The sequence below is a fragment of the Manis javanica genome, chromosome 3, assembly GCF_040802235.1.
Source record: "Manis javanica isolate MJ-LG chromosome 3, MJ_LKY, whole genome shotgun sequence".
Taxonomy (NCBI): domain Eukaryota; kingdom Metazoa; phylum Chordata; class Mammalia; order Pholidota; family Manidae; genus Manis; species Manis javanica.
This window is the reverse complement of record NC_133158.1, coordinates 179,903,618-179,917,673: the sequence shown is the minus strand read 5'-3', so window position 1 is coordinate 179,917,673 and position 14,056 is coordinate 179,903,618. Positions and strand designations below refer to the sequence as shown.

Genomic DNA, 14,056 nt, shown 5'->3' with positions numbered 1-14,056 from the left:
GCAGAAATCTCCTCCCAAAAACCACATATATTTTTGAAAATACAACAAATACAACTATTCCTAAAAGAGAGACCAGACGATACAGTACAACATCCAGGCTACATCTACATCAGCGAGAACTCAGCATCTCATGAAAACGGTAAGACACAAAGCCGTGACCTGGCGGGACCCGAGCACTGACCCCACCCTAGCTCACCAGGGGGAGGAAAAGAATCAGAGTGGGGAGGGAGGGGAAGCATAGGACTGCTAAATGACCAGCCCTAGTAATCTGCATCAGACACACATTGCATGGTATACTGTATATTACAGAAATGGAAAAGTAAAATGAAAGACCAACACTGCAAGCAGGTTCCCACACGCAGCTCCCCAGTGAAAAAGAAAAGTGGGTAATTTAAAAGTCTTAAAGAGTCAAGGGTTTCACACGTGGACAAAATCATCCCAGCACACTCAGCCCAGCAGGCTGGGAATCTTAAGGAACTTCAGGTGCCCTAACACTCTGGGTGGCAATGCAGCTGCAAAGGCCCTCATGGCAATAAGCAGCCTGTCATTCCCTCACCACCACCAGCACTGCAAGCAAACCAGCTGACCAGAAATTGCTGCAGACCAGCCAGGGAGCAGCCTTGCCTGAGGCCACCACACAGTCTTCTCCCAGCATGAACCTAACTGGCCAGACCCAGAAGTTGGCGCCGGTGCACAGCTACACATCACAGACAGAGGAAGCCAGAGAAAGGTCTGGAAGACATAAAGGGGCACCGTTCTCACATGAGAAAACCCCAGGGTGTCTACAAACCCACACAGTTCCCTAGGCTATACAGAGGGCCACCCAGCCAATGGCAGCTCAGGGAATTATCCTAGAAACTGCTCCTGGTAACCAGGAAAGGCAGCAGAGAAGGGCAAGGTGACCAGCAAGCAGCAAGGGACTTTGTTCCTCCAGCTGACACATGCGCCACCTGGCAGCAATCACTTCCATGCATGAAAAGGGAGAAGAATCTGGTCCAGTCAAAAATTGCTCAGAGAACCCCAGAGAGAGGGCCTGGTGAGATCAATATAACCATACTTCCTGAAAAAGAATTCAAAATAAAAGTGATAAGAATGCTGATGTACCTGCAGAGAAATATGCAAGAGCTAAGGGATGAAGTCTGGAGGGTGATAACAGAAATGAAACAATCAATAGGACATAAGAGCAGACTGGATGAGATGCAAGAGACTGCTAATGGAATAGAAATCAGCTAACAGGAATACAGAGAAGCTGAGGCAGACAGAGATAAAAGGATCTCTAGGAATGAAAGAATATTAAGAAAACTGTGTGACCAATACTCTCTCGGACCATGAAAACCCACAGATCTCCCAACACCAGGGACCCAAGGAGGACAACACCAAGACATATAATAATTAAAATGGCAAAGATCAAACACAAGGACAGGATATTAAAGGCATCCAGAGAGAGAGAAAGAAATCACCTACAAAGGAAAACCCATCAGGCTATAATCACACCTCTCAACAGAAACCTTACAGGCCAGAAGACAATGGCAGGATATATTTAATGCAATGGAAGAGAAGGGCCTTGAACCAAGAATACTGTATCCAGCAATATTATCATTTAAATTTGAAGGACAGTTTAAGCAATTTCCAGATAAGCAAAAGTTGAGGGAATTTGCCTCGCACAAACCACATCTACAGGGCATTTTAAAGGGACTGCTCTAGATAGAAGTACTCCCAAGGCTAAATAGATGTCACCAGAGAAAATAAAATCACAGCAAAGAAAGCAGATGAACAAAATGCTAACTAAAGTCAAAAAATAAAGTCACCTATCCAGAGAGGCAGTCAAAGGAAACTCAAAAGAGTACAGAATAAAACACCTAACATATAACGAGTGGAGGAGAAGGAATAAGAAGTGAGAGAAATAAAGAATCATCAGACTGTGTTTGTAATAGCCTAATAAGTGAGTTAAAGTTAGATGGTTAGATACTAAAGAAGCTACCCTTGAATCTTTGGTAACTATGAATACAAAGCCTGCAATGGGAATAAGCACATATCTTTTAATAATCACCCTAAATGTAAATGGACTGAATGCACCAATCAAAAGACACAGAGTAATAAAATGGATAAAAAAGCAAGACCCATCTATATGCTACTTACAAGAGACTCACTTCAAACCAAAAGACATACAGAACCTAAAACTGAAGGGATACAAGAAGATATTTCATGCAAACAATAGGGAGAAAAAAGCAGGGTTTGCAGTACTTGGATCAGACAAAATAGACTTCAAAACAGAAAGTAACAAGAGACAAAGAAGGACATTACATAATGATGAAATGGTCAGTCCAACAAGAAGATATAACCATTATAAGTATCTATGTACCCAACACAGGAGCACCGACAAATGTGAAACAAATACAAACACATTTAAAGGGGGATAGAGAATGCAACACATTCATTTTAGGACACTTCAACATACCACCCACTCCGAAGGACAGATCAACCAGACAGAAAATAAGTAAGGACACAGAGGCACTAAACAACACACTAGAACAGATGGACCTAACATACATCTACAGAAATCTACACCCAAAAGCAGCAGGATACACATTTTTCTCAAGTACACATGGAACATTTTCCAGAAGACCACATACTAGGCCACAAAAAGAGCCACAGTAAATTCAAACGGATTAAAATTATACCAACCAACTTCTCAGATCACAAAGGTATAAAATTAGAAATAAATTGTACAAAGAAAATAAAAAGGCTCACAAACACATGGAGGCTTAACAACATACACCTAAATAATCAATGGATCAATGACAAAATTAAAACAGAGATCAAGCAATATATGGCGACAAATAACAACAGCACAATACCTCAACTTCTGTGGGATGCAGCAAAGGTAGTTTAAAGAGAAAAGTATAAAGCACTCTAGGCCTATTTAAAAAAAGGAAGAAAAATCAAAATTAGTAATCTAAATTCACAATTATCGAAATTGGAAAAAGAACAAATGAGGCCTAAAGCCAGCAGAAGGAGGGACATAATAAAGATCAGAGAAGAAATTAATAAAATTGAGAAGAATAAAGTAGAAAAAAATCAATGAAACCAAGAGCTGGTTATTTCAGAAAATAAACAGATAAATCCCTAGCCAGACTCATTAAGAGAAAAAGAGAATCTACACACATAAGCAGAATCAGAAATGTGAAAGGAAAAATCACGACAGACACCACAGAAATACAAAGAATTATGAGAGAATACTATGGGAAGCTACATGCTAACAAGGTGGATAACCTAGAAGAAAAGGACAACTTTCTAGAAAAATACAACTTTCCAAGACTGACCAAGAAACAGAAAATCTAAGCAGACCAATTACCAACAACAAAATTGAATTGGTAATCACAAAACTACCCAAGAACAGAACCTCCGGTACCAGATGGATTCACCACTGAATTTTATCTGACATATAGAGAAGGCATAATACCCATTCTCCTTAATGTTTCCCAAAAAACAGAGAAAGAGGGAATACTTCCAAACTCATTCTATGAATCAAGCAACAGTCTAATACCAAAACCAGTAAAGACCCCACAAAAAAAGATAATTAAAGACCAACATCCCTGATGAACATAGAACATAGATCCAAAAATACTCCACAAAATATTAGCAAACCGAATTCAAAAATACATCACAAGGATCATACATCATGATCAAGTGGGATTCATCTCAGGGATGCAAGGATAGTACAACATTCGAAAATGCATCAACATCATCTACCACATCAACAGAAAGAAGACAGAAATCACATGATCATGTACATAGATGCTGAAAAAGCATTCAACAAAATTCAACGTACATTCATGATAAAAACTCTCAAAATGGGCATAAAGGGCAAGCACCTCAACATAATAAAGGCCGTATATGATAAACCCACAGTCAACATCATACTTAACAGTGAGAAGCTGAAAGCTTTTCCCTAATATCAGGAATAAGACAGGGATGCCCACTTTCCCCACTGTTATTCAACATAGTACTGGAGGTCCTAGCCACAGCAATTAGAAAAAACAAAGAAATACAAGGCATCCAGACTGGTAAGGAAGAAGTCAAACTGTCACTATTTGCAGATAACACGATATTGTACATAAAAAACCCTAAAGACTCCACTTCAAAACTACTAGAATATCTGAATTCAGCAAAGTTGCAGGATACTAAATTAATACACAGAAATCTGTTGCCTTCCTATACACTAACGATGAACTAGCAGAAGAGAAATCAGGAAAACAATTCCATTCACAAGGGTATCAAAAAGAATAAAATACCTAGGAATAAATCTAACCAAGGAACTCAAAGACCTATACCCTGTAAATTATAAGACACTCTTAAGAGAAATTAAAGAGGACACTAACAAATGGAAACTCATCCCATGCTCTTAGCTAGGAAGAATTAGTATTGTCAAATGGCCATCCTGCCTAAAGCACTCTGCAGATTCAAAGCAATCCCTATCAAAATACGGACAGCATTGTTCAATGAACTGGACAAAATAGTTCTAAAATTCATATGGAAGCACAAAAGACACTGAATAGCCAAAGCGATCCTGAGAAGGAATAATAAAGCAGGGGGCATCTCGCTTCCCAACTTCAAGCTCTACTACAAAGCCACAGTAATCAAGACAATTTGGTACTGGCACAAGAACAGACCCATGGACCAGTGGAACAGAATAGAGAGTCCAGATACTAACCCAAACATATATGGTCAATTAATATATGATAAAGGAGCCATGGATATACAATGGGGAAATGACAGCCTCTTCAGCAGCTGGGTTTGGTAAAATTGCACAGCCACATGTAAGAGGCTGTTAACTTGATTCATAAAAGTAAACTCGAGGTGGATCAAAGACCTGAATTAAGTCATGAAACCATAAAACTCTTAGAAAAAAACAGGCAAAACTCCCTTGAATACATACATGAACAACTTCTTTATTAACATACCTCCCCAGGGAAAGGGAAATAAAAGCAAAAATGAACAACTGAAACTATATCAACCTAAAAAGCCTCTGTACAGCAGAGGACACCATCAGTAGTGCAAAAAAACAATCTACAAGACAGGAGAATATATTCATAAATAACATATATGATAAGGGGTTGACATCCAAAATACACAAAGAGCTCATGCACCTCAAAAACAGAAAGGAAATAATCTAATTAAAAAACTGCCAGAGGATCTGAACAGACACTTCTCCAAAGAAGAAATTCAGACAGCCAGCAGGCACATTAGAAGATGCTCCACATCACTAATCATCAGAGAAATGCAAATTAAAACCACAATGAGATATCACCTCACACCAGTTAGGATAGCCACCAACCAAAGACAAACAACAACAAACGTTGGTGAGGTTGTAGAGAAAGGGGAACCCTCCTACACTGCTAGTGGGATTGTTAATTAGTTCAACCATTGTGGAAAGCACTATGGAGGTTCCTCAAAGAACTAAAAATAGAAATACCATTTGACCCAGGAATTCCACTCCTAGGCATTTACCCAAAGAATCCAGGATCCCTGTTTTAAAAAGATATATGCACCCTTATGTTCATTGCAGCATAATTTTCAATAGCCAAGAAATAGAAGCAACCTAAGTGTCCATCAGTAGATGAATGGATAAAGACATGGTACATATACACAATGGAATATTATTCAGTCATAAGAAGAAAACAAATCCTACCATTTACAACAACATGGTTGGAGCTAGAGGATATTATGCTCAGTGAAATAAGCCAGGTGGAGAAAGGCAAGTACCAAATGATTTCACTCATCTAGAAAGTGAGTGGAGTATAAGAACAAGAGAAAAACTGAAGGAACAAAACAGCAGCAGAAACACAGGACCCAAGAATGGACTAACAGTTACCAAAGGGAAAGAGACTGGGGAGGATGGGTGGGTAGGGAGGGATAAGGGGGAAAGGGGCATTAAGTTTAGCAGACATAATGTAGGTGGTGGGACACGGGGAAGGCTGTACAACACAGAGAAGACAAGTAGTGATTCTACAGCATCTTACTATGCTGATAGACAGTGACTGTAATGAGGTTTGTTGGAGGGGGGGACTTGATAATGGGGGGAGTCTCATAACCATAATGTTGCTCATGTAATTGTAAATTAATGACACCAAAATTGAAAAAATGAAAAAATGAAAAAAAACATCAGAAATCCAATGAACTTCCTCATTAATTTATTAAGTTACAGGTACTTATAAAAACTCTGAGTAGCAAATGAATCAATATGTGTCCAGTAATATTCTAAGAACCTCATTAATGAAATACTGTCTTCCTTTGTTGAATTCTCCAGCAGTCCCACATTAAAGCTTAAGAAGTAAGAAGTCATATTCTGCAGTCACAAATTCTCATGGCCATAGTACAAACTATAATCACAAAGTAGTGTTTTAAACTGAAACAGAGCTTTTACACTGGGAGAACCAATGGCCTCCTCTTGCCTGGAGACGCCAATGGTGACAGTAACCTCAGAAGTACTTTGGCGACTTTTGGTCCTTTGGTTTTAAATATGGCCTGAGACTCTCCTGCAGTCTAAAGTAAAAGAGACACTGGGAGAGAGGGAAGATGACAGATAGGGAGACAGAAAGACACTGATAGCCTCTGTCCTCCAGAGGTAAAAATTCTCTTTAGTTCCCTAGGCATGCTTTAAGGGGCAAAGTCAAAAAACTGTTAAAGGATATTAATACTTGTCAGCCAGGATATGTCAGAATATGTCAAACTGCAACAGAGTTAATCCGACAGTCTCACCTGGGTGGCTATGAGATAGATCAGCTCCCCAAGGGTTGGTAAAAGGCACTGTTTCAATTTGCTGTTCCTGAAGTTTTCCCTAATTAATTCAGTTAAGACAGTAATTGCCTGAAAAGAGAAAAAAGTATATTATTTTATATGTATCTCTCAGTTCTTAAACCTATATGAAAAAGGCAAGACTGTACAAAATTCACCTTCCATTTTTAAGAACTAGTTTCCAAATTATTTTGAATTCCAAATTATTACTGATTCTTAAAAAGAAATAGTAACTCTCACAGATGAAGATAAAATATATTCAGTGAAATAAACTTACATACATATAGCATTTATCAGTTACCAAACTTTCACAGTATTGCTGATCCTGGGAGGCAACAGTTGTTCTCTTAACCAAAGTAAGAGCGCCAGCGATTCTCCATTCAGTGCACTCAGCCAGCCAGGATCTGAATGTAGATTTTACCATGCTGGGTCCCTAAAATGCTCCAGCACACCTCCATTTTGAAAAGTTCTTACATTAATTAAAGTTTTAAATGATTCCTTCTAATATTAAGTACCAAAATTTCAATACAATCTACATTGAAATTCAACAGCATACTTCATCAGATCTAGTTAATCTCCTAAGAGTCATACCAAGAAAATCACACACACTCATTGCCAGAATTTACACCAGAATGCAAGTTAGTCAAATCATAGTGTGACCCTGAAGTCAGACTGAATGGGTTCAGACTGATACACATAGAACAGGCCTATTTTGAGATGGAAAAATATATATATGGTGCCTACCACGGGGGAAAGGTTGGGGTGGGTGGGTGAAATAAGTGAAGGAGATAAAGAGATACAAAATCTTAACCATAATATAAATTAGTCATGGGGATGAAAGTACAGCATGGAGAATATAAGCAATAATTCTGTAACATCTTTCTATGTTGACAGATAGTAATTACACTAGTTGGGGTGAGCATCTAATAATGTAGATCACTGTTGAATCATTCTGTTATATATTTGAAACCAATGTAATATTGTGTACCAACTATTCTTCAGTTTAAAAAAAGAAAAAATATATATAAATTGGTGTAGAAGCACTGCTCTAAAACAGTGTGATTCAGTGCAGTGCACATAGAAGACTATTTTTTACTGTTGACAAAGATATAGAAAAAAACCTGAAAGCAAGCATCTTAAAACTTCCAGAGAGATGCTACAACATGCAAGCATATGAAAACTGGTTTCACTTTGTAAACAGGAGTTTGGAGTTGCATGTGGGGTAGCTGCAAAACTACCAAGTATGGTAGAAACATATGCTGATGTGGTATTTTTTTTATTGCTCATATATATATTTTTTATTTTGTTATCATTAATCTACAATTACATGAAGAACATTATGTTTACTACTCCCCCCTGATGTGGTATTTTTTAAGACAGAATTACTAAGGTATAACTGACATACAATAAATGGAACATATTCAAAGTATACAATTAGATACATTTGATATGTCCATGCAAATGTGAAATCACCACAATAATCAAGTTCCCTTGGTGATCCCTCCATCTTACTCCCTTTCCTTCCTCCCAGAGAGCCACCAATTTACTTTCTGTCATTAATTCCCATTTTCTAGAGTTTACATAAATATAATCATATACCAAGTGTTCTTTTTTGTCTGGCTACTGCCCCTTAGCATAATGAGTTAGTGATTCATCTATGTTGGAGTACACATTGATAGCTTGTTCTGTTCTACTTCTGAGTAGTATTCCCCTGTATGGATATACCACAATGTGTAATTCCCATCACCCACTGCACTTATACAGTGAATCCTCTATAATGAAGCAGTTGAGGTGAATCCTCTATAATGAAATAGAGGAGGAATAAGAAACCATGGACATCACATCATTCCTTGCAGCAGGTCACTTCTACATACAGTCTTCCTTTACCTCTGACCTTCACTGATCAACCACTAGTATTAAGCTGAACCATCTGAAATTAACAATGCTCAGCCTGTTTTGTGTCAATATCCTGGTTATAGTGTCATACTATAGTTCTCCTGGATGTTACCACTGGGGAAAACTGGGTGAAGTACTTAGTATCTCTCAGTATTAGTTTCAAATTAGTTTCAAAATTTATTTCAAAATAAAAGGTTTAATTTTTTTAGGTCAACCTCATACTAAATTCAAAACCCAGATCCAGCTTTCTGTTTCATGGTTACTAGCAAGGATTTATAGTATTTCTCCATTTGGTAATCCACTGGCATTTGTCTGAACTGCCTCCAGCATACTAGAAATTGCCTTGAATCTCAGTAACTTGTAAATAGACAAACATCATATAACTTATGCTAATAATGCCACAGCAACCTGACCTGTCACTTGAAAAGTTAACTTTGGATAGCATTGAACAGTACACAACAGTAGGTTTCTCTGCAATGTTATTTGTATGGATTTTCCACTTGATATTTTTTAAATTTCAAGAAATGGTAATGCTGAAAAGGAAAACTAATAAAAACACACCACACAAATAAGAAATACCAAGGAGAAAAATAAGTTTTTGTCGACTTAGGTAAAATAACCTTCAAAAAGACCAATATTAAACAGAATGAAAGGTAAAACAGATTTAATTCTTTCTCTAACCCAGAAATCTAAGTAATATGTGGATATTATTCTTATGCATGTTTTCCTACGTCTGTAAAAATTTGCCTGGGCTTCTAACATTGAGACTAAAAGAGATTTAAAAAGTAGGATATTCAAGTATTCTGCTACTATTACATGCATTTTTTGAAAAACCCAAGTAAAGGAAAGTGAGAGCGCTTCTTTCTAGTATCATTATGCCTAGAGGAATACCCACACCATCGTTGGTTCTATTACCCTAGTGGAAACTATCCTTCTGCAACCACAAGCATGACTGGTTGGTTGATTATGACAAATAATAATTTAAGATTGTACTGTTATTTCCTAAACTACTTTGAAATCAAAACCATTTTAAAACAACTTTGATAAGATACAGCCAGGCATCTTTTGCCTTTACCTTAAGTCATCAGAGTGAATTAAAATGTAGAATGTGCTTCAGTCTCAGACCCTGGACTGAGTCTAAGTCAAAGGCAGAAAGACAGGAAAATGATGAATTAAGAACACCAAAGCTTGGAAGTTCATCAATTATACAACTAATATTCTGGTATTTTCACAGGTATAATTTGCTTGCTCTTGACCCTCACATTATTTAAATATCCATTTTTCTGGGTATACAATTAACAGCTACAAAGAGAAACTGAATTAAACTCCTGATCGAGAAAGTATCTTGTTGTTTCCTGTTGTCAGTGTTTTACTAGGCCAAATGGACATTTTTCAAGTCCTACTTAACTACTCCCAGTAGGTGACACAGCAGCAGGCATCATGACAACTTGATTAGATACTTTAATTAGATCATGTGCAGTATTAGATATTGTTCAGTATGCCCCTGAAGCAAAAGGCATTCCAGAATCTCAAATGAACAGAGGATTCCAACTGATACCACTTGCCCAGACCCTATCTTCCTTGGAACTCCACTTTCAATTCCCAAACAAAGCTACGACACCTAAAATAAGAGCACTATAAGCCTGTCTGAAGAGAATAAAATTCTGTTCTCTAGTAACTAAAACTGTTATTGCAACACTACAGCATTGTCTGTAAGAAGCTCTCCTGGAGACATCTTCACATCAAAGTTTTAACATTAGCTTCTGCGGATGTAACTTTTCATATCAAATTCTCTGTATGTTGGTTGGGTAACTGCATTCAAACTGGCATCTAGACAAGGCAGAGAAGCAGCAATGGCTGCTATCATGTCACTTCCCTATTGATGCCTAAGTGTAAACAAACAGCCTATAACTGGTGGATTCCTTCTCTTAAAGATAACAAACTGTCAGGAAAAGCAAATAAAATCCCAAGTAGATTTCTTACACAGTCTTTCATGGTAATATAAAAAGTTTGGAAGCATTAACAGGCTACACAAACTTCATTAACTTCCTGAGTTGTTTTGTTTTAATTAGATGTCAACAAATTTCAACTGCAAAAGAAATTTGTTATTTTGTGGTCACCAGTCATCCAGTCCCTCTTCGTACCACCAGTCAACTTTCTTTGGGGGATTACATTTCCTGTACTATGCTTAGCCTCTGGGAAGACAAAACAGACATTCTCCCCTCCAAATAAGGAATCTAAAAGGGTCCCTGCTCCCATCAGAAACACCTTTCCTCTCACAGTCTGCTGTGGTCAAAGCCAGGGCCACAAAACCTAAATTCTGCCAGCAAGGTTTAAGCTCAGAAATACGACCTCTGAGTGGAGTGACACAGAATAAAGGAACAGCTGAAGTTCACTCGTTCTTTTTGGCATCCACTCATTCTGGCCCCAAACAAGACTCCAAGAAGGTCCTGCTCAGAAGCCTTCCAGAGCTGCCAGGTCCTAACTGTTCTAAACTGTCTCTCAAGGCATTTGACCTAATAAACACTCTTGTTCTTAAGTTAAGCAGAGTCAACCCTGCAAAAGCAGTACACAGCACCATGTGGCCCAGTTCCCCTCCCTTCCTGGACACACGAGGGTATTTCCCAGCTCCCTTAGAGTTGGGCGGGGTGGGGAATGTCCAAACGGCTACAAGTAGAAATGATGTATGTGCAATACTTACGTGCAATTTTCCATACTCTCTTCCTCTGCTCCAGGAACTTTAAAATATCATGCTGGATGGAGATGCCATATAAGAAGGAAGCAGCCTGGAATGCTGAGGTCAGGTCAGAGTTATGTAGGCTTACAACAGGAGAGTTCAGTCTCTGGGATTTTGATGGCCTTCATTACCTGTTGTGGTAAACTAGCCTATCCTGAGACAGAACCCTAATCAGTCAATTCAAAGAGACCACTATAGTTATACATAGTAATGAAGGAGTTTTCATACTTTAAAACAATCACCAACAAAAACAGTCAGTAAACTACAGCACCTTAGGATGGAAGATCACACACATGGCAGTGACCATCTGCCATCGCATTTATGTGATGCATCTGACATCAGGTTACAGTTATAAAGCACCAACTACATTTAGAAGTATGATAAACCCTGCCATAGATGAAGAAACTGGATGTCAAATTGTAATATATCTGTAGTTGAAGCCCAGATTAACCATTAAATTCTTCTGCCCAATTACTAATGGATGGCAGACAAGACATCCTGAATATTCCTCTGATTGAAAACACAAAAAATGCTGGACAGATATTTTTAAATACCTAAGGAAACCTTGAAGACCAAAAGTAGAAAGGAGGTAAAGAAAGAGATAAGCAGGGAAGATACTTTAACCCTGGGAGCATCTGCTGAATCTTGATGACCTTGAAATGACCTAAGGCCTGCCCATAGTGGGGTATCAAATAGCAGACCATTCACTTGGGACCTCAAGAACATATGAAGAAGAAGTGAACTAGCCTGCAAGAGAGGACAGTAAGGAATCTTGAGACCTTCATACTGAATGAAACAGTGAGAAAAAAAATCTTGCCTAAGTATCAAACCAGGTCTCAATAGCAGGTCTGCAGGTCAAATTCACATTGACTCTCATCTTGGAGGCCAGAAACTCAAGCACCTGGGAGTTTGCTAGGCTGCCCAAAGGAAACATGGCGTTAATGATGGTCGATAGTTAATGAGATCAAAATGCTGGGATTTCTCCAGCATACTGCAGACAGCTGTTCTCAAATTTTAGTGCGCTTCACAATCTCTGAAGAACCTGTAAAAACAGATTGCTGGGCTCCACCCTCAGCATTTCTCATTCAGGAAGTCAGGGGTGGGACGTGAGAATTTGTGTGTCTAACAAGTTGCCGAGTGACGCTGAAGATCTAGGATAACACTCTGAAATCACTACTGAGAGACTCAATTATTGTCTGCACATTGGAATCACTGTATAGCTCTAAGAACTCTAGATGCCTGCATCCACCCCCACAGATTCTGGTTTAATTGGTCTGGGGTATAGCCTGGACATAAAAACATTTAAAGTCCCCAGGGAATTCTAATGAGCAGCAACAGTTGAGAGTCACTGCTACAGAAAACAGAGTGTGCGGGCTTGGGGAGCTGGAAATGTCAGAACAGTTCCACACAGTGTGATATACCCAGCCACCTGCAAAATCCCCTTCCAGGTGGGCCCAAAAGCCAGGCCTTGGGTGAGGGGGGCACCAACACCCTGAGGAGCTCTGCAGTGGCTATCCTCAACTGGCCAGAGGCGGCAGTAAAAATACTGACAATGGAACTGGGTTCTCTGATCACAATGGGAATAAAGGGACTCAGGAATAGTGGAGACCAATGGCAACACTTAACTGCAGACAAAAGGTGGGCACAAGTGCCACAGTGAGCCACAGGGCACTTTGGTGATCAGAGTATTCTGACCGACTAGAATCTGAGACAATGATAAACTGAACATCAAATCAGCTTACAAAGTTGATGCTTGATATATAGTAAGAAAATGTCGAGGTCTATTGGGCAAAAACCTAACAGAAGTCCCCATAACAAGGATTCACAGCCTTTTATCCAGATCTCATACTCAAACTGGCTGACATACCCAGAGCTCCAGGACTAAGCCAGGAGCTCCTCTGAAAGAGACCCCTACAAAGTGACCTCCAGTGAACTCTAGGAATCCTTACCACTCACTTTCCTCTCCAGAGGGTCCTTGGCCATTCACGTTTTGACTGAGCACTGGGGCAAGGGAAATATGCAGACCTTTTGAAGTTATTAGGTCTTGGCTCTGAGCCTGGGCTGTTCTCTAGAGACTTGAAATGCCCTACATGCCAATAATCAGATGAGGAGCTTATCAAGGTCAGGTGCTTCATTCACTCTTAGCCAAATCTGTCCCACATGTGCCCGGTGAGCCTATGAACCCATCCTTGGTTATTTTCCTAGTCCTAAAACACACAAGATACACTTAATAACTGGCAGGATTCCCATAATGGATCGATCACTGACCAGTGGATTGAGGACTATTTAGAGTAATAGCCAAAGAGGAAGCACCTGGAAATAGCACACTACGCTCTGTGCCCAGCCAATGACAGTAAACCAAATGCAAGCCATATCCATGAGGATCAAAACTCAGGGAACAATGCCACTTCAGACACAAGAGGTGCAGGGACAGTGCTTTCCACCACAGCCCCGTTTAACTTGCCTGTTAGGCCAGTGTGGAAGCTCCGTGGGTCATGGAAGATGACTACAGATTATTGCAAACTCCATCAGGTGACAATGTGTATTTTAGCTGCTGCTTCAGATGTGGCATCTTTGCAGAAGCGAATCAACACAGCCTCTGACACCTGGTATACATTCTTTTCC

General features: G+C 39.2%; 1 protein-coding gene across 18 annotated transcripts in view; it reads right to left on the bottom strand.

The window, feature by feature from the left end:
• ULK4 (unc-51 like kinase 4) overlaps positions 1 to 14,056 on the bottom strand; it is a 735,705-nt gene that overhangs the window by 587,160 nt on the left and 134,489 nt on the right. For all 18 annotated transcript variants that reach the window (XR_012129586.1, XR_012129585.1, XR_012129584.1 and 15 more), the window contains one exon: positions 6,763 to 6,870. Coding sequence is in view for 14 of the 18 variants with exons in the window: in XM_073232503.1 (XP_073088604.1) it covers positions 6,763 to 6,870 (108 nt within the window). In the remaining 4 variants the exon portion in view is untranslated. The remainder of the gene's footprint in view (positions 1 to 6,762; positions 6,871 to 14,056) is intronic.